At 43.7% G+C, this 22,826-nt stretch overlaps 1 protein-coding gene across 1 annotated transcript in view; it reads left to right on the forward strand.

Moving 5' to 3' along the window:
• The window catches only part of LOC121533575 (neurocan core protein), a 200,369-nt gene that overhangs the window by 133,841 nt on the left and 43,702 nt on the right, over window positions 1-22,826 (forward strand). Inside the window, exon 10 of the mRNA XM_041839642.2 lies at window positions 2,672-2,788. Coding sequence (XP_041695576.2) covers window positions 2,672-2,788 — 117 coding nt within the window. The remainder of the gene's footprint in view (window positions 1-2,671; window positions 2,789-22,826) is intronic.

Genomic DNA, 22,826 nt, shown 5'->3' on the forward strand with positions numbered 1-22,826 from the left:
GACTTTCCACAAGGTGACAGATTGGCTGCTGCTCTGTCTGTCACCCCCCTCCTCCCTTTTATCATGACGGATGCTCGGCGGGGGGGAGGACAATGTGTGCCGCCCACCCGCGTCTCTCTCATGAGCTGGGTCCTCATAAATTACCTGATCATCACCCAGTCAGGCACCCTCGGAGCCACCTCTTTTAATGGCACATTACCACGTTGTTGCGAGGTAATAAACATGTTTTATTTCGCCAGGCTATAACTTCAAGCACCGCTCTTCAAGGGAAATGTTTTGGGGATAAATGGTGAGATAGAGGAGATTAAGTCGTAATTATAGGCTCTACTTTTAGGACGGTGCTGGAGTTTGACAAGGAAAGTTGCACAGCAGCAGGTTTTTAGGCTTTGTTTCGTAGCTGTGTGGAGAAATAGCTATATTAAGTATGGTTTTATTAGCCAATCCAGTTTCCAGGCCCAGGCCCAGACACAATCTGATGCACTGCATCTCTTTTCCAGCATTTATAATACCCAGGCTTACTTAATGATGTATGAGGGGCAAGATACAAGCTCACCCGACCCGGACAGGGAGAATTCTAGTGTGTGTAAATCTATGTCTGTGTGTATGTGTGCTTGAGAGAGAGATTTCAAGTGTGTGTGTGCGGGTGGGTGCGTTCATGTGTTGCGGGTTCACTCGCTTGCACATGTCAAATAAAATGTTATTCGTCACGTTTCCTAAACAACAGGTGTAGATTAACAGTGTAATGCTTACTTACGGGCCCTTCCCAATAATGCAGAGAGAAAGAAAATAGAGAAATAATAGAAAAGTAATAACACGTAATAATAAAAGCAATAATAAATTCACAATGAGTAATAATAAATTGGCTATATACAGTGCCTTGCAAAAGTATTCATCCCCCTTGGCGTTTTTCCTATTTTGTTGCATTACAACCTGTAATTTAAATTGATTTTTATTTGGATTTCATGTAATGGACATACAGAAAATAGTCGAAATTGGTGAAGTGAAATGAAAAAAATAACTTGTTTCAAAAAATTCTAAAAAATAAATAATGGTTAAGTGGTGCGTCATATGCTATGAAGCCCCTAAATAAGATCTGGTGCAACCAATTACCTTCAGAAGTCACATAATTAGTTAAATAAAGTCCACCTGTGTGCAATCTAAGTGTCACATGATCTGTCACATGATCTCAGTATATATACACCTGTTCTGAAAGGCCCCAGAGTCTGCAACACCACTAAGCAAGTGGCACCATGAAGACCAAGTAGCTCTCCAAACAGGTCAGGGACAAAGTTGTGGAGAAGTACAGATCAGGGTTGGGTTATAAAAAAATATCAGAAACTTTGAACATCCCACGGAGCACCATTAAATCCATTATTAAAAAATGGAAAGAATATGGCACCACAACAAACCTGCCAAGAGAGGGCCGCCCACCAAAACTCACGGACTAGGCAAAGAGGGCATTAATCAGAGAGGCAACAAAGAGACCAAAGATAACCCTGAAGGAAAAAACCCATTGCTTAAAGAAAAATATAAGCAAACACGTTTGGTGTTCGCCAAAAGGCATGTTGGAGACTCCCCAAACATATGGAAGAAGGTACTCTGGTCAGATGAGACTAAAATCGAGCTTTTTGGGCATCAAGGAAAACGCTATGTCTGGCGCAAACCCAACACCTCTCATCACCCCGAGAACACCATCCCCAAAATGAAGCATGGTGGTGGCAGCATCATGCTATGGGGATGTTTTTCATCGGCAGGGACTGGGAAACTGGAAATGAAGAAATGATGGATGGTGCTAAATACAGGGAAATTCTTGAGGGAAATCTGTTTCAGTCTTCCAGAGATTTGAGACTGGGACAGAGGTTCACCTTCCAGCAGGACAATGACCCTAAGCATACTGCTAAAGCAACACTCGAGTGGTTTAAGGGGAAACATTTAAATGTCTTGGAATGGCCTAGTCAAAGCCCAGACCTCAATCCCATTGAGAATCTGTGGTATGACTAAAAGATTGCTGTACACCAGCGGAACCCATCCAACTTGAAGGAGCTGGAGCAGTTTTGCCTTGAAGAATGGGCAAAAATCCCAGTGGCTAGATGTGTCAAGCTTATAGAGACATACCCCAAGAGACTTGAAGCTGTAATTGCTGCAAAAGGCAGCTCTACAAATATTGACTTTGAGGGGGGCGAATAGTTATGCACGCTCAAGTTTTCTGTTTCTTTGTCTTATTTCTTGTTTGTTTCACAATTTTTTTTATTTTGCATCTTCAAAATGGTAGGCATGTTGTGTAAATCAAATGATACAAACCCCCCCAAAAAAACATTTTAATTCCAGGTTGTAAGGCAACAAAATAGGAAAAATGCCAAGGGGGGTGAATACTTTCGCAAGCCACTGTACATGGCCACGGGTTACCAGTACCGAGGCAATGTGTATGAGGTAATTGAGGTACATAAGTACATAAACTAGGAATAAAGTGACAGATAATAAACAGTCGCAGCAGCGTTTGTGATGAGTCAAAAAAGTGAGTGCAAAAAAGGTTAATGCAGATAGTCCAGGTAGCTATTTGGTCAACTATTTAACTATTTAGCAGTCTTATGGCTTGTGTGTGTTAATGTACTGCATCTCTGTGTCAAACATCTCCCTCGGTTAACCCCCCTGCTCTGTCTCCATTCTGCAGCTGAGGACAACCCGTGCCAGACCAACCCCTGTCTGCATGGAGGCAGCTGCCTGCCGGAGGGCGACGGCTACAGCTGCTACTGCCCCCAGGGCTACTCTGGAGAGAGCTGTGAGATCGGTGAGTGGGGTCAGGGGTTAAAAGTCACTGTGGAGAGGGGGAAAGGTTATGAGTTTCAGAAAGTCACTGTCTTGCCATCCATGTGTGTTGTACACATAGCCAGACTCAGAATCATTGTAGTGTTACTGTTTAACTATAGCTGATACAAATACACTGTGTACAAAACATGACACCCCCCCCACACAGAAAATCCTTCTTTAACCTGTCTCCTCCGCTTCTCCTCCTTATTGACATAAGTATTCAGACCCTTTGCTACGAGACTCGAAATTGAGTTCAGGTGCATCCTTTTCCAGCTTGAGAGGATCTGCAGAGAAGAATGGGAGAAACTCCCTAAATACAGGTGTGCCAAGCTTGTAGCGTCATACCCAAGAAGAGTCGAGGCTGTCATCGCTGCCAAAGATGCTTCAACAAAGTACTGAGTAAAGGGTCTGAATACTTATGTAAATATGATATTTCAGTGTTTTATTTTTAAGACATTTGCAAAAAATTAAAAAAAACCTGTTTTTTCTTTGTCATTATGGGGTGTTGTGTGTAGATTTATGAGGAAAATAAACAATGTAATACATTTTAGAATAAGGCTGTAACGTAACAAAATGTGGAAAAAATGAAGGGGTCCGAATAATTTGCAATATTTTCGCCCATATTTTGCATTCTGACAGTAGAATCGTGTCTAGCCAGTAAACTAGCGTGTCAAATCGGTTTGTTCCTCTGTGGCGGGAAAACCACGAACATGGCAACCCTGAGCAAGGCTTGTAAGGGGAAAGGAGACACAAAATATCACCTCTCTTTTGCTCTCCTCTCTTTTCTTAACAAACCCTCAAATCTGTGAGCTAACCTTGAACTAATAAAATAGTAGAGTCAAATTCAACATTATACAGAACATTTTGTTTTTTCCAAATGGAGAAAGTTTCTATTTAGAAGTGATGAAATGCACATCTCGTGTAGGAGTGCTATTTCTCAAACGAGTGGTAATTGGTAACGGTTATATTGGGCTCTTTGGTAGTGTTATAAACCTTAAAATATCTAGTTTTTAGTAGGCTACATAATTAGAGAAGGGCTGTTTCTGTGAACCTCAGGCAATAGGCTCAAGTGAGCCTGTTTCTCTCCCCAGTCAGAGGCAGGATGTTCCCCCCATGATGAAAGGGGGGCATGATGAAATAGTTTGGGAAGCACTGATCTACCTAATGATTAGCACAAATACAGCAACCCCATGCTTCAGCCTATTTATTTATAGGCACTATGCTGCATCAGTTGGGCTACAGGTGATAATACTTATTTCTAAATTTCACAGCAGCCTGATAATATTGACCAATATGTTGTTAGGCTCATTTCTGGAGGGGGAAATTATATTTTAGATGGTGTCAGCAACATTTTATTTGTACTCATTTTGGAGTAGAAAAGTCACCAGAACTGACTTTCTCTAAGTCGTTCTACAAAGAAATGACATGCCAAGCGTGATGAATGGTACCCAAATAAGAATAATGGGTTATGACATTTACATTTAGTTAAATCAGGGGTTTGGTGGTGACTTTCTGAACTGTTAGAGTTATACCAACAGTTTAAAGTAATACTGAAATTATTGGCATTTCAGTTGTGGTTGAGAGACAGTGGGGTACAAAATTGTTGGATCCCTTGATAAAGATGAGCAAAAAAGACTGTATAAAATAAATAATACAAATACTGTGCTATATTGTTTACTCATAACATGAAAATATATATTATTTTAAACAAATACAATTGCCCAAAGAAATAGATTTTGTTTAACAAGTAATACAAAAAAATCTAAATAAAGATAGCGGTCCAAATTATTGGATCCCCTTTCCAGTACTCCAGCCCCCTCCCCTTGCGAGGATAACGACACTGAGCCTTTTTCTCAAATGTTTTATGAGATTAGAGAACATATTGGGAGGGATCTTAGACCATTCCTCCATACAGAATCTTTCCAGATCCTTGATAATCTTCATCTGCACTTATGGACTGCCCTCTTCATTTCAAACCACAGGTTTTCAATGAGGTTCCAGTCCGGAGACTGAGATGGCATTGCTTATGTTGGCCCCCAAAATGCAACACAAAGTTACGCCCTTGCTCCTATGGATCCCATATACATTAATGCAACGTCAATGAGGAGGGGTTGCTGTTCCGGGTCACTGCTTATGCAGAGGGGTCACAGGCCAGGGTCAGAGGTTAAGAGGAGAGGTATTGCCATGGGTGTGATTATCAATCAGCCATCTACTGACCACACACCCACACAAACACAAACACACACACACTCACACACAAACACACACACACACATTGGCTGTCTGGGGACGGCAGCCTTCGATTTGGGGATCATCCTAAACTTATGTGGGCTAAAGGCATCAGTGATCAATCAACATTACAGCCACATCAATAAGTCCTGATAAATGCATGTTAAACAGATGAATTACACATGATTTGTAATGTTAGTTTGTAATTGCTTAGAATCTGTTGGGACATAGTACATTTTGTGTATGTCAATCATATAGAACTGATATTTCTCATTGTCTCTGGCAACAAAACAAAAGGGATTCATTTGGAGCTTTTAAAATGTAGAATAGCATTTTTCCATTATTGATTTCATGTTGTCTGTTCATTCCGTGGATGGTTATTGTGTTGTTTTGTGCTTGTGTTCAGTTTGAAATCCGACTGCAGGACTGTGTAATTGGCTTTGGCTGCCGGTGGTTTCCTTCATCTCGCGTCTGCAGCAGATAGGGTGTCTGTCTGTCTGTGGTCTCGGTCATATTAATTACAGCCAAAGACAATCAGGTTAATTGCATATTACTGCAAACCAATGACCACATTTGTACTGACTTACCACCACGCTCTCTCCAGGTGAGGCGCTGAAGGGAGGATAAGGGACGAGAGAAGAGATGTAAATAGTTACTTTCTCTTTCTCCTTCTCATTCCCTTTCTTTCTTGCAATCTGACTTTCTCTCTTTCTTCATCTACTCTTTCATTATTTTTTCCTTTTTCTACCTTTCTTTCCAGCAGGCTATACAGTAGAACTCTATGTTCCTTCCCTTTGCTTCTCCTGCTCTGTGCGATTGAGTCTTCATCAGTGATTCTTCATAGTCATTACCATCCATCATGACTTTATTACTACCAACCCAGGCGGTGTCACAAACACTGCAATAAGCAAACCTTGTTTCCTTCTGCATACAGTATAGTGGGAGGAATTATGATTTAGGCAAAACAGGGCTGTGGAATTGTAACTGAAACTGCTCGAAGGCGATCTCCAGGACTTGGATTGTATTTGCAATTATTTGGGATGTGGCGTTTAGATGCGCTACATAATGCATGGGCTCCGTTTCTGCAGGGCCGCTCAAACATTTATGAGACGAGGGGAGAGTCGCTCCGTGGAGAGAGAGAGGGAGATGGAGGGAGGTTGGGGGGGTGAGGGGCCTTGGCGGACACAGGGCCAGTTAGGGGTGTCAGGCTGGGGGATCCATAGAGGGAATGGGTCATAACCGCTCTTATATATGAATCTAATAAATCTTCTATACAGATTAAGGATCTTAATTTACCTATATTGTCACAGCAAAATAATCCTGCAGCAACAGGATTTGAACGCTTAGTCCATAATGTTGCTTGATCGGGGGTTAGGGTTTTAGCTGGCCAAAAGTAGGCTACATGAAAAGTGCAATGCTGTTAATATAACCGTGTGTTAGTGTGGGTTTTCAGTGAATTTATGTAACTCACAAAGCTCATCTGCATTTCCTGCAGTGCAGGAAACTCTCAGCAACAAAAGAGTGATCAAATGAAGATCTTATATCTGTAGGTCTCCCATATACACAGCTGTGTGTGGCCACTAGGTTGACTATCAGTGGGAACCGGTACGTCTTAGATGTAAAGTCCCCTATATGGGGACTTAAGCGGTTCTGGACCGGTTCCGACTGACATTTTGGTGTACAAAGTGTTCTGTGAACGTCATAGGGTCCCGTGTCTTATAGTGCCAGAAAGCCCGATCAGTCTGCTATCCACTCCCACTCTCTCAGCGAAGCCCACATTTGCATAGGGAATTACGTATTTTCTGGCCTTTCCAAATAAATAATCAATTTTTTCTTCCTTTGAGTGACAGAGCCCAGCCTGTGAGACGGCATATGAAAGGGGACTGTCCGTTGTATCCATCAGTACTGGTTTCTTCTCACTGTGATATTCCAAGCCGGATTTAGAGCTCTCAGTGGACGTTTAGGAGAAAATTCTCTGTCGTCAGTTATATGAAATAGTGCCAATATTGTACTGTCACTAAGTATGATCATATTTATTTAACAGTTATAAAAATGTGAATTCTTATAGTAAGTCATTTATAATTTGATTGTTACTATATTTAGAAAGTCTTGTCATTTCAAGCCCTATTGCACCACTTTTGTTGAATAGGAAAACATATATATATATCTCCAAGGTGAGTACACCTCAGCAATTTATAAAACAAAATTACCAGAAAGGTGAGTTCCAGACCTTTCTAAAACTATGCAACATTACCAGTTATTGTTCATGGCCATCTCATGAAAAATATTTACATTTGGGTATGTCTATTTAGGTGGAAATCTACATTTTGCCCTATCATTCAATGAAAGATCTAGAGATTCATAGTAAAATCCACCACCTGTTTAGATGTGTACAGTATACAATGTGGAACATTCAGATAGACATACACTGAATGTACAAAACATTAGGAACTCTGCTCTTTCCATGACATAGACTGACCAGGGGAAAGCTATGATCCCTTATTGATGTCACTTGTTAAATCCACCTCAATCAGTGTAGATGAAAGGGAGGAGACAGGTTAAATAAGGATTTTTAAGAGACATGGATTGTGTATGTGTGCCATTCAGAGGGTGAATGGGCAAGACAAAATATTGAAGTGACATTGAACGGGATACGGTAGTAGGTGCCAGGCGCACCAGTTTCCCGTGTGTATCAAGAATGGTCCACCACCCAAAGGCCATCCAGCCAACTTGACACAACTGTGGGAAGCATTGGAGTCAATATGGACCAGCATCCCTGTGGAACGCTTTCGACACCTTGTAGAGACTGTTCTGAGGGCAAAACGGGTGCAACTCAATATTAGGAAGATTTTCCTAGTATTTTGTACACTCAGTGTAGGACAGACTTGAGGGGTCCCTCTGATAAGGAATAATGTCAGCTCTAGTCATGGCATTTTTGTATCTGCAACACTTTGTGTGTTGCACACTCCTGGTAAACTGTCACAGATACCTACGCTATCAGACTATGGAGTCTTGTGTCTTGGCTGTATACAGTAGCTATGATCTTGTTGCTTGGCAGATTCATAAACAGAACCTCAGTCTTAGACAGTGACGGCTTTATCTGTTCTCTTCAAATGGGGTTTGTTTTGGGATGTGCCGAGGGAATGCATTAACCCTCCCACATATAGCTCTGCGCAGGGGTCAGCAAATCATTCTGATTTGAAACGAAATTGCAGTCAGGGTATTATTTTTGGTGGGCTCACTGGGCTGTCACATTGTTCTAAGAAGGATGTCTGCATAAAGAGAGGACTGGTGGTGCATTAAGGAAAACAAGAGGACTGGTGGTGCATTAAGGAAAACAAGCAGAGATTCTGTCCATCAAACCTATTTAGCCTGCAGAGAGAGAAAGAGGAATTGTTACACGCAATCCATATTATTATGGTTTGGTATGGGGCATAAACAGAGAGTGGAGTAAAGTATGAAGGAAAAGGTGGGTGATTGCCTTTAGGTATTCTGGACTTGGATAATTGTGGGGAGGGGGACATACCTTAAAGGATAAGTTTTATTTTTTTTACAACCATATCTCTATGTTTTATGTAAATGGATGTTATAGAAAGGTCCAGACACCTTTTGGGGGATTTCACATGTTTTAGAGAAACAGCAAACAATTTCCTCATTCTCATTGTGTAGTATGGGGGCCCTGAAAAAGAATGAACAACATCTCCAAAAACACCCCAAAACTTCCTTTTAGAAACAGCAAAACTCTCATTATAGTGATGCAGCTCTTTAGATGTTGTACACATGAAGTTGTCATTCCGCAATGTTATATTCCCTTTTGCACGATTGGAGCCATCTCGAGCGGTTCCATTTTCCGTGTAGCCTGCTGATACAAGTAATGAGGGTGTTGGGCCACCAGAAGAGCTTCAATACGCCTTGGCATAGATTCTACAAGTGTCTGGAACTTTCTGTGTGGAAGCACCCCATGCTTTCGACAAACAGTACTTTATATACCTCATTTAAGTGTTTCCTTTATTTTGGCAGTTACCTGTAAAATGGACAGAGAGGTATTGCTCTAGTCACAACAAAATGGAATGTAACGTTGCGGATTAAGTTCGGAATGACACAATTTCATGTGTACTAAAGACCTGCATCAGTATACTGAGAGTTTTTCAGTTTCTAAAAATCTCCTCCCATTCCTCCCCTCATCTTCTGCTCTCCACTTTTCATCTTCCTCCTTCTCCCATTCCTCCTCCTCTTCCTCATCCCCTCCTTCCTACTGATACTATACAGCAGAGCAGAGTGAGTAAACTAACCTGTCATACTATAGAGTAGCTCAGTGAACCCCTCCCTTCACAAAATAACTGACAAACAAATGCTGATGTGGGTTTAACATCCCCCCAGGTCAATTTGAAGAAAAATAAATTGAATCCCAACTTTGTGTGTCCCACTGCTGAGCAATGTCCTCCGCTAGTTTGATGCTTGACAGGAGTGTACACCTGTATTTCATTTCCCATTTCCTATGCTCTCTGTCCTCATTCTGAGAGAGAGTGAGTGATCATAATGTGAGTTTTCCCTGTCCCTCCCACTTACCCTCTCCCCATCTTTACCTCTCTCTCTTTCTCTCCCTTCCCCTGTCACTCTTTCTCCTCCTTTTTTCTCCCTCCCTCCCTCTCTCTCTTTGTCTCCCTCTCACTGTCTAGTCCCCCCATTCCTCTCTCAACCCTCCCTCTCTTCCATCTCTATCCCTCCCCCCTCTCACTGTAGTTGTTGCTCTCTCAACCTCTCCTTCCTCCAGCATGTTGTTATTTGGCAGGAAGCTGTATGGAAATTGCTCTGCACTGCAGAGATGGGGGTGAAAACAGTTCTGTAGCCCTCTAGCCCTTATTCTCCAGTAATACATTTCATTTTCTCCTCCAGACTACCTCACACTCTCACCACCCCGAACCCCTCAATTTCACCTCTACCTCTCACTCTCTCTCTCTTTTCCTGTCTCAGGCAAACACAATCGCTCATATAGTACCAAAATGCAGCTATATACTCATGCATACACTCAACATCGTTCAGGCACTTTTATTCAAATGTGTGTACATACACAGTCCCACACACACGCACGCACACACACACACACACACACACACAAAGACACAAACTCCGCTCCTGTGTCCCTGCATGCAGCTGGTGTGTACTTTAGATTATATAAAGTGTTCATGTGGATCTTACGTTGAAATAGGCCTTTAGTGCTCCCCCTCCAACCTTCTCTGACAGTTAACTAATGGACCCTGTGGGACCCTTCCTTCTACTGTCACATCAGCTCCTATCATTGAGCCTGAAACATTCATGAAATCAAGGCTATTAATATAATTAGCCCATAACCTGGCCTGGTCCCTTGGCTGTGGAGCAGAGAGACAAGGTCTGGAGAGAGCTAGTCCACAGAGGGCAGCCCTTTGTGGGGGTGGGAGAGAGGGTGCACTGGGTGTAGGATGGAGCTGCCCCTAAACCTATGTTGGGTTAGTTCCATTTCAATGCAGTAAATTCAGGAAGTGAATGGTAATTTCCAAGAAGGTTGAAACCACAATGGTCAAACTCACTTTGTGTAAAGTTCAGTCACAAAGTCACCCTGTTGTTTGTGTGTGTGCGTGCCTGTGTGAGTGTGTGTGTGTGTGCGTGCATCCCTGGACATGTGTTGTGTGAGATTGATGGCTAGATTTATGTGGCTGTGCGTTGGGAGCTGAGCCTCTTTAAGGAGTGTGATTGGCTAACTCCACCTGCTGCCCACGCCTCATTACTTCACCTCTGCCTCTCGCCCTCGTCTCCCATGGCGACCTGATCACCTGACCCGCCCCAATCAGCAGTCATCACCCACCTCACACACCCTTGATTGGAGCTACTCAGCCTACAATGGCCTGCTGTGTGTGTGTGTGTGTGTGTGTGTGTGTGTGTGTGTAGCACACAGTTACTTAACACGCTGTAAACAGACCTGGAGATTAATGACCTTTTATGGCCAGGTTCCAAGGCATCCACACACACACACACAAACATACATACACACAAACACACACATACAAACACACACGTTTTACACACCTGCGGCCGCTGCTGCTGCTTCACTGTGCTCCTTTGCAATTTACACTGCAGCCCAAGCCTCCCTGATGGCTGAGGAATGAACATGTGAGCATGATGCTGATACGGATCTGTTAGAGATGAGGGTATTGTGTTATGGTGGACGGAGGCAGTATACACTATACCGTCTGTGGAGAGAAAATGAAGTATATAGAGGCTGGCCACATATAGGCGGAACAAATTGATTTCCCATGAAGTCCGTGCATAGGGCCAGACATGCATAGTGCAGCCTTGCACAAACACAAACACACACACAAACACACACACCAGGTGTCAGTGTTTTCCCCGGGACGAGCCAGCAGAATAGAGTGGAGCTTTATTATCTCTACGAAAACAGCCCAGGAGGCAGAGGGAGGGAGGGAGGTAGAGAGGGAAGGAGAAAGGGAGAGCGAGAGAGAGATAGAGAGAGAGAGAGAGAGAGATTTGAAATGTCTCTATTCCTTTGAAACTTTTGTGAGTGTAATGTTTACTGTTCATTTTACTGTTTATTTCACTTTTGTTTATTTTCTATTTCACTTGCTTTGGCAATGTAAACATATGTTCCCTGTGCCAATAAAGCCCTTTGAATTGAATTGAATTGAGAGAGAGAGGTGTGCAGGGAGTAAAGAGGCCCTCCTTAATGCTGCACTAAATCACCGAGAGAAGAGGGGTAAAGAAAGAGAAAGAGAGATGATGGTTTGAAAAATAGTGGTAAAGAGCACCAGCCCAAAGCCAGGTGATTTGAGGTGGAGCTGAGGTAGCTCTCAGGTGGATCAATCAGGTGTTGAAGTGGAAACATCTGTGAAAATGGCTCTGTTTAGTTATAAACTCAGTACTGTCAATCTACACTGCACAACATTTGTTAGAAACTTAACTCAAGACAAAACCATTACGTTTTCTCACTGCCGGTGATTATTCGATTGACAGGCGAGGACATTTTTTTATCATTTCCCTTTCTTCCCTTTCTTCTTTTTACTAAAGTATACCAGAAATAGCAGAGGTAGAGAATAGCCCTCCACTTCCTCCCCTGGGGAACTGTTCTACATTAAAATCAGAGTGGTATTTCTGCGTTGCTGTAGATGTATGATACAGTAGATCAGTCATGTAGAGTGGAGCTGACCCCTGGTAAAACCTGGTAATGATCACAGCTCTGGGTGGCAGCTGGAACGGTGGCTGTCAGGGAACATTTCTAAATCACTGTCCCCAAGGGGACTCAATATCCCAATGTAATGGAGGGTCTAGCTAGCTACACAGGGCTGCAGAGAGAGAGGGATAGAGGGAGACAATAAATTAGTATATTTCCCTCTCTCTCCTTTTCGACCCAATATATTGAAATGTAACTCATTTAGAACCAATTCTCTTTTACAATAACAACCTGGTTGGTGTCCATCCAGCCAGTCTCTCTAGCCAGCCAGCCAGTCAGTCTCTCTAGCCAGCCAGCCAGCCAGTGTCTCTAGCCAGCCAGCCAGCCAGCCAGTCTCTCTAGCCAGCCAGCCAGCCAGTCTCTCTAGCCAGCCAGCCAGCCAGTGTCTCTAGCCAGCCAGCCAGCCAGCCAGTCTCTCTAGCCAGCCAGCCAGCCAGTCTCTCTAGCCAGCCAGCCAGCCAGTCTCTCTAGCCAGCCAGCCAGCCAGTCTCTCTAGCCAGCCAGCCAGCCAGCCAGTCTCTCTAGCCAGCCAGCCAGCCAGTCTCTCTAGCCAGCCAGCCAGCCAGTCTCTCTAGTCAGCCAGCCAGCCAGTCTCTATAGCCAGCCAGCCAGCCAGTGTCTCTGACAGCTGGTAGAGGCTTTAGGGCCCTAGGCTTCTGTTTGTGAGGGACTCTGAGATGACAACAGGACCCTGACCAGTCCTCACCTCTCAGAGAACAGGGACCAGAGATAAGCTGGCTGTCAGTGGTGAGGGCTATGTGAGGACCAGGGGGTTGACATGTTGTGACATGCTCTTCTCATTAGTTCCCACACTCCCATGTGTGTGTTGCACTAGCCCTTTCAACAGTAGCCGGGACCTGTCGGTCTGGAACACACTGTATAGCACTTTGTGACATCTGCTGATGTAAAAAGGGCTTTATAAATACATTTGATTTGATGCGTGAGTACATCCATGTGAACACAGACATAAACACTGTGATGAGGTGGTGTTGAAGTCAGGCGCAGGAGGGTAAATCACAGAATAACAGGCTTTAATCCGCAAAATACAGGTTTATGCAGAAATGCATCAAACACTCTCCAGGGCACAAAACAGGCGCGTTGAAAAATACAAGGCACACGGGAAAATACTCCCGTCGATACACAATACACGAGCTCCACCGAGCTTCACAAACCTCCACAATAAACAATCACCCACACAGACAAGGAAGCAGAGGGAACACTTATACCATGACTAATGAGGGAATAAGGACCAGGTTTGTGTGATTGAAGACAAGACAAATGGAGTGATGATAAATGGATCGGCAGCAGCTAGTAAGCCGGTGATGTCGAACGCCGAAACATGCCCGAACAAGGAGGGAAGGCAGCCTCGGCGGAAGTCGTGACAAACACACACACACACACACACACACACACAGACAGTGATGGTCAGAACACTGCCCTTCGATCTGCACTCCGAACATATGGGTGTTATTCATAAAAGTTTACCACCGCAGTCTGCGATAAATCACCAGCTGTTTCATTTTTTGATTGATTCATTGACTAAATTGATACATGAATCATACTCAGGATTTTAATTGAGTTTATTGTTTATGTTTTGTTATTCTCTGTATTGGAAAACAGAGGGGTATACTATGAAGCAAGCTAGATCTACTCCGAATTTTCTAAAGCTAGCCAGCTTCAACTAGCTTTCCATTCCATCCTCTGTGGCTAAATTATGCTCTCTGGTGTATTTTGAACATTGAGAGTGGGCTCCTGTGGTTGGATTGAAACAACAACAACAACAACAACAACATTGTGCCTCTCGGCCCCCTATGGGCTTGGTCCCAGAGGCTTCCCCTGTAAACCCCGGCATTAATCCAGCCCTAACTGTGCGTGAAGTTTGAAATACATTTGTAATTACTAAATGTGTAAGGTGAATGGTATTTTAACATTACAATTTATTTGCACAAAAAAAAACACATTTGATTAATAAAATATTGAATCAGTTGTCTTCCTCAATTGAAGTGGATGATGAAGCCATTTTTCTGAGAGGGAGGGAATCTGATTTCATTGGTCCTCAACTCGCAGCTCAGACACTTCATTCAGGATAAATGTAGTTAGCCCTGAGTAAGCATGCCCCGTGCCGGTTAGATCTGAAGGATTCGTTGACATAGAAATGTACCTTGCTAAAAGGTGAGCCACTTTCGTGGTACCGGTTATCCCAAGTTGAACTCGAAGTTGATTCCTCAAACTACATTTGTAGTATAGGGCTCAGGTGTTTTAAGGCTGTTAACTTTTATGCATTACTCTGGACGTGTTAAAGCCATGTGTTATAGGGGTAAATCAAAACATGGAGCTAGGTGAGATTGAGTTTGAGTAACAACAGTTTAAATCAATAGGATTTTGAATTTAGAACTATTGAAGTCTATATTAATGAGTTACTACCGGTTTGTTTCTATGCCCGTACCCATGAATAAGCGTTTGAATCTACTGTATAAACTAAATAACATAGTTGCTTTCTGTGATGTTCACTAGCAGACATTCTTTTATGCATTAGGCTGGATCCACTTCCACCTATCAATGGTCCATTGATCTATCTATAGATTACAAGACAGACAGCCTGTGGCAATAGCACAGTACATACATACTAGTACCTCCAGTTCCTCTGTTCACACTGTTCCTCTCTATATCCAGTCACCCTTCCCCTCCCCCATACACATCCATCAGCACCAGGACACCCACACTCACACACATGCATGGACGCACACTCACACTTGCACAGACTCACACATGCACACACACACTTACACAGACGCACACACACACTAGAGCTATCAACAGCTCAACAGCAGCTATTGAGCCGACATGTGGTTTGGACAAGCAATTGTTCAACAGAAAAGTATCCATTTAGGTGTGAGAGGAGGGCAGGATCAATGGTTTGGCGAGACCTAATAGCAATCAATCATCTGAGGTCCATAACTCTTACCGCTTTAGGGCTGATGGCTGATCCAGACTGGTTCTTTGTCCCCTTACATAGCTTGTGAATACATTATGATACATAGTGTGTGTGTTAGGAAGGGCACGTAAGTAAGCATTTCACTGTTAGTCTACACCTGTTGTTTACCAATTTGATTTGATGATAATACCAGGGTTGGGGTCAATTCCATTTAATTCAGTCAGTCAAATCAAGGGAGTGAAGTGAATAACTAATGTTCCAATTCAATAAATGAAAAGTGTCATTTATTTTCAATGAGGATTTCTTCAGTTCTTGAATTGGAACTTGAAATGGAATTGACCCTATCCATGGACCAGATCTGATACGTGCTCTCCTCCTGCTCTACACTCTCCCACTCCCTGTACTCCTGTCCTAAATGCATTTTCCCCATCTGGTATTTCCAAGTTCACAGACCCTTTTTTTAACACCGTTTGATCAGGGAAATGTGTTGGCATTTATTTTCCCGCCCTGGGTCCTTTCCTGATCTGTGTTATGACTAAACAAGCTTTCAGACTCCCATATTGACAGCAGCTGAGTTACCATATCAGGACAGCAGCAGGTGTGTGTGTGTACCTCATTGGGCAAGCCTTAGCTTACCTTTTCTGTTTCACCACACACTCAGCGGCTGTACGTTTTGTTAGTGAAGTGTTGAATAGAGCCTTGTTATGCTCTGCTGAATCATAAGGCCATTAACAAGGACCTGCTGAGTGCAAATAATCCCATTAGGAGAACCAGGTCTCTCTTTCTCTCTCTCTGTTTCACTCTCTCTCCTTCTCTCTCCTCTCTCCCTCTCTCCCTCTCTCCCTCTCTCTTTCCATTTATTTCACTCTCTCTCCCTCCTTCCCTCTCTCTCCCTTCCCCTCTCTCTTTCTCTCTCTCTCTCGCTCCCTCTTTCTCTCCCCTCCCTCCCTCCCTCCCTCCCTCCCTCCCTCTCTCTCTCTCTCTCTCTCTCTCCCCCTGCCATGTCTTTTTTGTCCTTCCCACCTCCCCTCTGACAATCACACTTCTCTGTGCAATCCATAAAGCACTTTTTGTTGAAAAGGCGAGACTATTCACATTTTGCAAAAGCAATTACGGGAGAGACAATCAACAGCAACAGGACGACGCATGTTCCCCTGAAAGAGGGTAATTTATCCTTCAAATGTTAAATAGTAATAAAATAAAGTCGGAGGAGATGGACGCCACTGGATTTCAATGCACTCTCTCAAACTGTCATTAGGTTGTGTTGTCAGACGGCTGCATTTTGGATCCTCTCAGGGCAATGTTTGCAGGCCTGTGGCATTTTAAGTGGGTTGCCAGTATTGCCCCGTCGCAGCCCGCCGCATATCCGATACACTTCACATTATTTTAAGTGTCAGAAAGAATCCTTGAGAACACCTTTGTAATGATCCTTTTAAGATGCTGTCAAGTAAATTGTTATCATTACGTGTCAAGGCCAACAAATGCAATCCAGAGATGTTGACTTGCTAAAGGTGAGAGTGTTTTCGTTTCCATTCATGTGGCCGTATAAGTGTGAATGTTAACTGAGGTGGGTGATGGTTTCTTTGTTGTGGATGAGGGGTTATTTCCTGAGTGTGGTTAACTCTGACATTCTTAGTAATGTCTGTTTTATGAATGGCAGGGTGACTCTCTATGAATGCTGAGGGGGTTGATTGCCTGTTGATTACCTAGATGGATGGTAGATACAGTAATGGCTTTCCTAGCACCTAGGTATAGTATAGTACTAGTGTCTGTGTTATGAATGGCCAACTGAGATAGAAAGTGAAGTCACTGTGCAATGCAAATCTAGCCATCCATTCCACTGGTTTCCAGGTGGTGTAGATAACACATTGTCTGTATTGATAGATTTACGTAAAGTAGACTATTAGTTCTCAGGTGGACTAGTGCCTGTAGTACTGTGAGGAGCCAACTGACTTAGATGGAGTAGGTATGTCTGTATAGCACAGCATGGTAGAGAGGGGATGTCTGGTTGTGGGTCAGTGTCTGTGACAGGGCTGAGAGAGAGAGAGAGAGAGAGAGAGAGAGAGAGAGAGAGAGAGAGAGCTCTCAAAGACATTGCTCCTGCATTTTTAACAAAAAATATAGATTTAGAGTTAGATAAAGTAGGATTTTTTGGCAGGGACATATACAGGATGCTACCCTCCACAACATAACCTTCATTCCAAACCAAAACTCCAAACCTACAACCTGATTTTGGACGGAATTACCTGGAAAGCTTTCTACTACCAAGGATTACTATTCTCAAACTATACAGCAAATGCTCTGGCAAACAAACAGAAACCTGAAAACACCATCCAACCTGGAACAGAGTGAGTAATGTTTAGAATGAAGCTATTTTTCACTTTCAAAAACCAAGAAGAAAAATACATTACAATGATATATTTTATTTTATAAGGACTGAATGCTAAGGCTACCAAGCTTAAACTTGCTTTTACAAAGAGATACAATTTCAATTAGCACTGACGTGTGAAGTGAGAGGTGTCAAAGCCCCTGAGCCCAACAATGGCAGGAGAGTCGTACAGTCTACCCCAACCAAATGGAGAGGCCTTAGAAGCACCCCCCACTGTTCAGAGGTCATTAAAATACAGTACCCTCTGAATGTAAAAAACGACAAGACACGAAAATAGTACAAATTGAAACTTCTTTTGGGGAAGCAGGAGACACTTTTTGCTGATTTGTATAAAAATGGGAACATAAGCAACCTTATCTTCCACACAGACCATCCCCTGGCATGGCACAGTGCTATACTAGCACACTACCCCTCTGTTAAGAGGGGGGGTGTTAGCGACGGGTGGAAACTCAGGATACTGGACAACGAGGACTCTGAGTCGTCTAATATTAATCTCTATAAATCTGGAACCATTTTGGTTCAAGGCAACACCAAACAGTTCCAGCTGGACTTTCACCTAATCAAAGAAATAGCTCAGCAGGAGAAGCTCTCCCTTGAGAAAGATACCCCTACCCCGAGCGGGTCAGACCAGACCTCTTCATTAAATAACCCCACAGAGCAACCCCAAGCAGAAAGTCAACTTCCCAGCACAGAGTACTACTCCCTCATTGAAATGAAGGATAAATTCACCCAGCTGGAGGTAAGGCAGGTGGAGCTGGAACAGCAGGTGAACACACTCCAGTCAGCACAGACCCAGACAACAGTCACGCACAACAACACCCCCTTAACTAGACATGGAGAGCTGCAGGTAGAGAGAGACATGTCTGCACTCTGGACTGTGGTGAGACAACATCAACAGGAGAAAGAGCAGGAGCAGGAGAAGAACAGAGCACTAGAGGAGAGGATCAGAGTGCTGGAGGAGAAGGTGAGAACGATGACGGGTGACATAGAACAACCCATTAGAGAGCTGGCCACCCCCGCAGAGAAGCCAGCAGAACAGCCCACCTCAGATCCTGGCCAAAGTCTCGACACCGCAGCAGAACAGTACACCCTAGACCCTGACCATAGCCTCGACATCACACACAGACAAACAAATGAAGAACCCCAAGCCCAGGGGATCCCAACCCCTCTGAGCAACCCCCCAGTCAGACACCCTGATAGCCCTCATGACGACCCCCCCACACCCACTGAGGACATACACAAGCCACAGATTGTACTCCTTATGGACTCAAACGGAAAATACATACAAGAAAATAAACTTTTTCCAAAACACACAGTGTCTAAACTCTGGTGTCCAAACACCCAGCGCGCCCTAGACCTTCTGTCTGAGGACCGACTAGGATCACCCAGCCACATAATAATACACACAAACGACCTGAGAACACAGCAGGAAAGGGTGGCCACATCACTCAAGGGAGTGATAGAAAAAGCTTCTTCTACTTTCCCCAACGCACAAGTGGTTATCTCAACCCTGTTACCACGAAAAGACTTCCACCCTGCTACTATACAGCGGGTAAACGCAAGTATTTCCCGTGACTGTGCATCAAAACCAAATGTCTACCTGGCCCACCACTCCACCCTGGATGTGAACAGCCTTTATGACCAGGTCCACCTTTACAAGGCAGCAGTGCCCACCTTCGCCCGGACCCTAAAGGATATCGCCCTCAACCGCTGACCCAACACCTCACACAGGAGCAACAGATCAACAGACACCCCGCCCAGACCAGCGAGACACTCTCCCAGACCTGCGGGACCCCCCCCCCAGGACCTACCCATAGAGGACATCCAGACCACAGCACCACCAACCACATCTACACCCCCACCAATTAACTCCCCCCCAAGTCAACCATGCCCACACCCCATTTAGGCCCCCTCAGATCAGACCTATGCCCCTCCTACCCACCCCAAGCCCCCCCACTCCCACAAAGAGGGCCTCAACATGAAAGTCACACATACGCCCAGGCCGTGAGCAGGCAAACAGGCCCAACACCCACTCTTACACTAGCCCAAGCCAATGGCATGTACCAGATGCTCAGCAGGCTCTGCTCACAATTACTGGCCTGAGGCCAAACCACACAACCAACAACATTAGACACTTTATGGAACACAAAGCCTTCACTATTTCATCCTGGAATATCCAAGGCCTGAGGTCATCTGCCTTTGGCCTAAAGAGCAGGAATCTGGACTTCACCAAAGAAATCGGAAATACAGACATTGTCATCCTACAAGAAACATGGTATAGAGGAGACGGACCCACTGGTTGCCCTCTAGGTTACAGAGAGCTGGTAGTCCCATCCACCAAACTACCAGGTGTGAAACAGGGAAGGGACTCAGGGGGTATGCTAATTTGGTATAGAGCAGACCTAACTCACTCTATTAAATTAATCAAAACAGGAACATTTTACATTTGGTTAGAAATTCAAAAGGAAATGATCTCAACTGAGAAAAATGTCCTCCTGTGTGCTACCTATATCCCCCACTAGAATCCCCATACTTTAATGAAGACAGTTTCTCCATCCTGGAGGGGGAAATCAATCATTTCCAGACCCAGGGACATGTACTAGTCTGTGGCGACCTAAATGCCAGAACTGGACAAGAACCTGACACCCTCAGCACACAGGGGGACAAACACCTACCTGGAGGTGACAGCATTCCCCTCCCCCATATGCCCCCCTAGGCACAACTACGACAACATAACCAACAAAAATGGGTCACGACTCCTGCAGCTCTGTCGCACACTGGGTATGTACATAGTCAATGGTAGGCTTCGAGGGGACTCCTATGGTAGGTACACCTATAGCTCATCTCTTGGCAGTAGTACTGTAGACTACTTTATCACTGACCTCAACCCAGAGTCTCTCAGAGCGTTCACAGTCAGCCCACTGACACCCCTATCAGACCACAGTAAAATCACAGTCTACTTGAACAGAGCAATACTCAATCATGAGGCATCAAAGCCAAAGGAACTGAATAATATTAAGAAATGCTATAGATGGAAGGAAAGTAGTGTTGAAACCTACCAAAAAACAATTAGGAAACAACAAATTCAATCCATTCTAGACAACTTCCTGGACAAAACGTTCCACTGTAATAGTGAAGGTGTAAACTTGGCAGTAGAAAACATAAACAGTATATTTGACCTCTCAGCTTCCCTATCAAATCTAAAAATCTCTAACAGAAAACCAAAGAAAAGTAATAACAGTGATAAATGGTTTGATGAAGAATGCAAAAACCGAAGAAAGAAATTGAGAAACCTATCCAACCAAAAACATAGAGACCCAGAAAACCTGAGCCTACGCCTTCACTATGGTGAATCACTAAAACAATACAGAAATACACTACGGAAAAAGAAGGAACAGCATGTCAGAAATCAGCTCAATGTAATTGAAGAATCCATAGACTCTAACCACTTCTGGGAAAATTGGAAAACACTAAACAAACAACAACACGAAGAGCTATCTATCCAAAACGGAGATGTATGGGTAAACCACTTCTCCAATCTTTTTGGCCCTATAACAGAGAACAAACAGCAAAAAAATATACATTATCAAATGCAAATCTTAGAATCAACTATTAAAGACTACCAGAACCCACTGGATTCTCCAATTACATTGAATGAACTACAGGACAAAATACAAACCCTCCAACCCAAAAAGTCCTGTGGTGTTGATGGTATCCTCAATGAAATGATAAAATATACAGACCACAAATTTCAATTAGCTATACTTAAACTCTTTAACATCATCCTTAGCTCTGGCATCTTCCCCAATATTTGGAACCAAGGACTGATCACCCCAATCCACAAAAGTGGAGACAAATTTGACCCCAATAACTACCGTGGGATATGCGTCAACAGCAACCTTGGGAAAATCCTCTGCATTATCATTAACAGCAGACTAGTTCATTTCCTCAGTGAAAACAATGTACTGAGCAAATGTCAAATTGGCTTTTTACCAAATTACCGTACGACAGACCACGTATTCACCCTGCACACCCTAATTGACAAACAAACAAACCAAAACAAAGGCAAAGTCTTCTCATGCTTTGTTGATTTCAAAAAAAGCTTTTGACTCAATTTGGCATGAGGGTCTGCTATACAAATTGATGGAAAGTGGGGTTGGGGGAAAAACATACGACATTATAAAATCCATGTACACAAACAACAAGTGTGCGGTTAAAATTGGCAAAAAACACACATTTCTTTCCACAGGGCCGTGGGGTGAGACAGGGATGCAGTTTAAGCCCCACCCTCTTCAACATATATATCAACGAATTGGCGAGGGCACTAGAACAGTCTGCAGCACCCGGCCTCACCCTACTAGAATCTGAAGTCAAATGTCTTCTGTTTGCTGATGATCTGGTGCTTCTGTCACCAACCAGGAGGGCCTACAGCAGCACCTAGATCTTCTGCACAGATTCTGTCAGACCTGGGCCCTGACAGTAAATCTCAGTAAGACAAAAATAATGGTGTTCCAAAAAAGGTCCAGTTGCCAGGACCACAAATACAAATTCCATCTAGACACCGTTGCCCTAGAGCACACAAAAAACTATACATACCTCGGCCTAAACATCAGCGCCACAGGTAACTTCCACAAAGCTGTGAACGATCTGAGAGACAAGGCAAGAAGGGCCTTCTATGCCATCAAAAGGAACATACAATTTGACATACCAATTAGGATCTGGCTAAAAATACTTGAATCAGTTATAGAACCCATTGCCCTTTATGGTTCTGAGGTCTGGGGGTCCGCTCACCAACCAAGAATTCACAAAATGGGACAAACACCAAATTGAGACTCTGCATGCAGAATTCTGCAAAAACATCCTCCGTGTACAACGTAAAACACCAAATAATGCATGCAGAGCAGAATTAGGCCAATACCCGCTAATTATCAAAATCCAGAAAAGAGCCGTTAAATTCTATAACCACTTAAAAGGAAGCGATTCCCAAACCTTCCATAACAAAGCCATCACCTACAGAGAGATGAACTTGGAGAAGAGTCCCCTAAGTAAGCTTGTCCTGGGCCTCTGTTCACAAACACAAACAGACCCCACACAGCCCCAGGACAACAACAACAACAACACAATTAGACCCAACCAAATCATGAGAAAACAAAAAGAGAATTACTTGACACATTGGAAAGAACAAACAAAAAAACAGAGCAAACTAGAATGCTATTTGGCCCTAAACAGAGAGTACACAGTGG

The sequence above is a fragment of the Coregonus clupeaformis genome, chromosome 20 (assembly GCF_020615455.1).
Source record: "Coregonus clupeaformis isolate EN_2021a chromosome 20, ASM2061545v1, whole genome shotgun sequence".
Classification (NCBI taxonomy): Eukaryota; Metazoa; Chordata; class Actinopteri; order Salmoniformes; family Salmonidae; genus Coregonus; species Coregonus clupeaformis.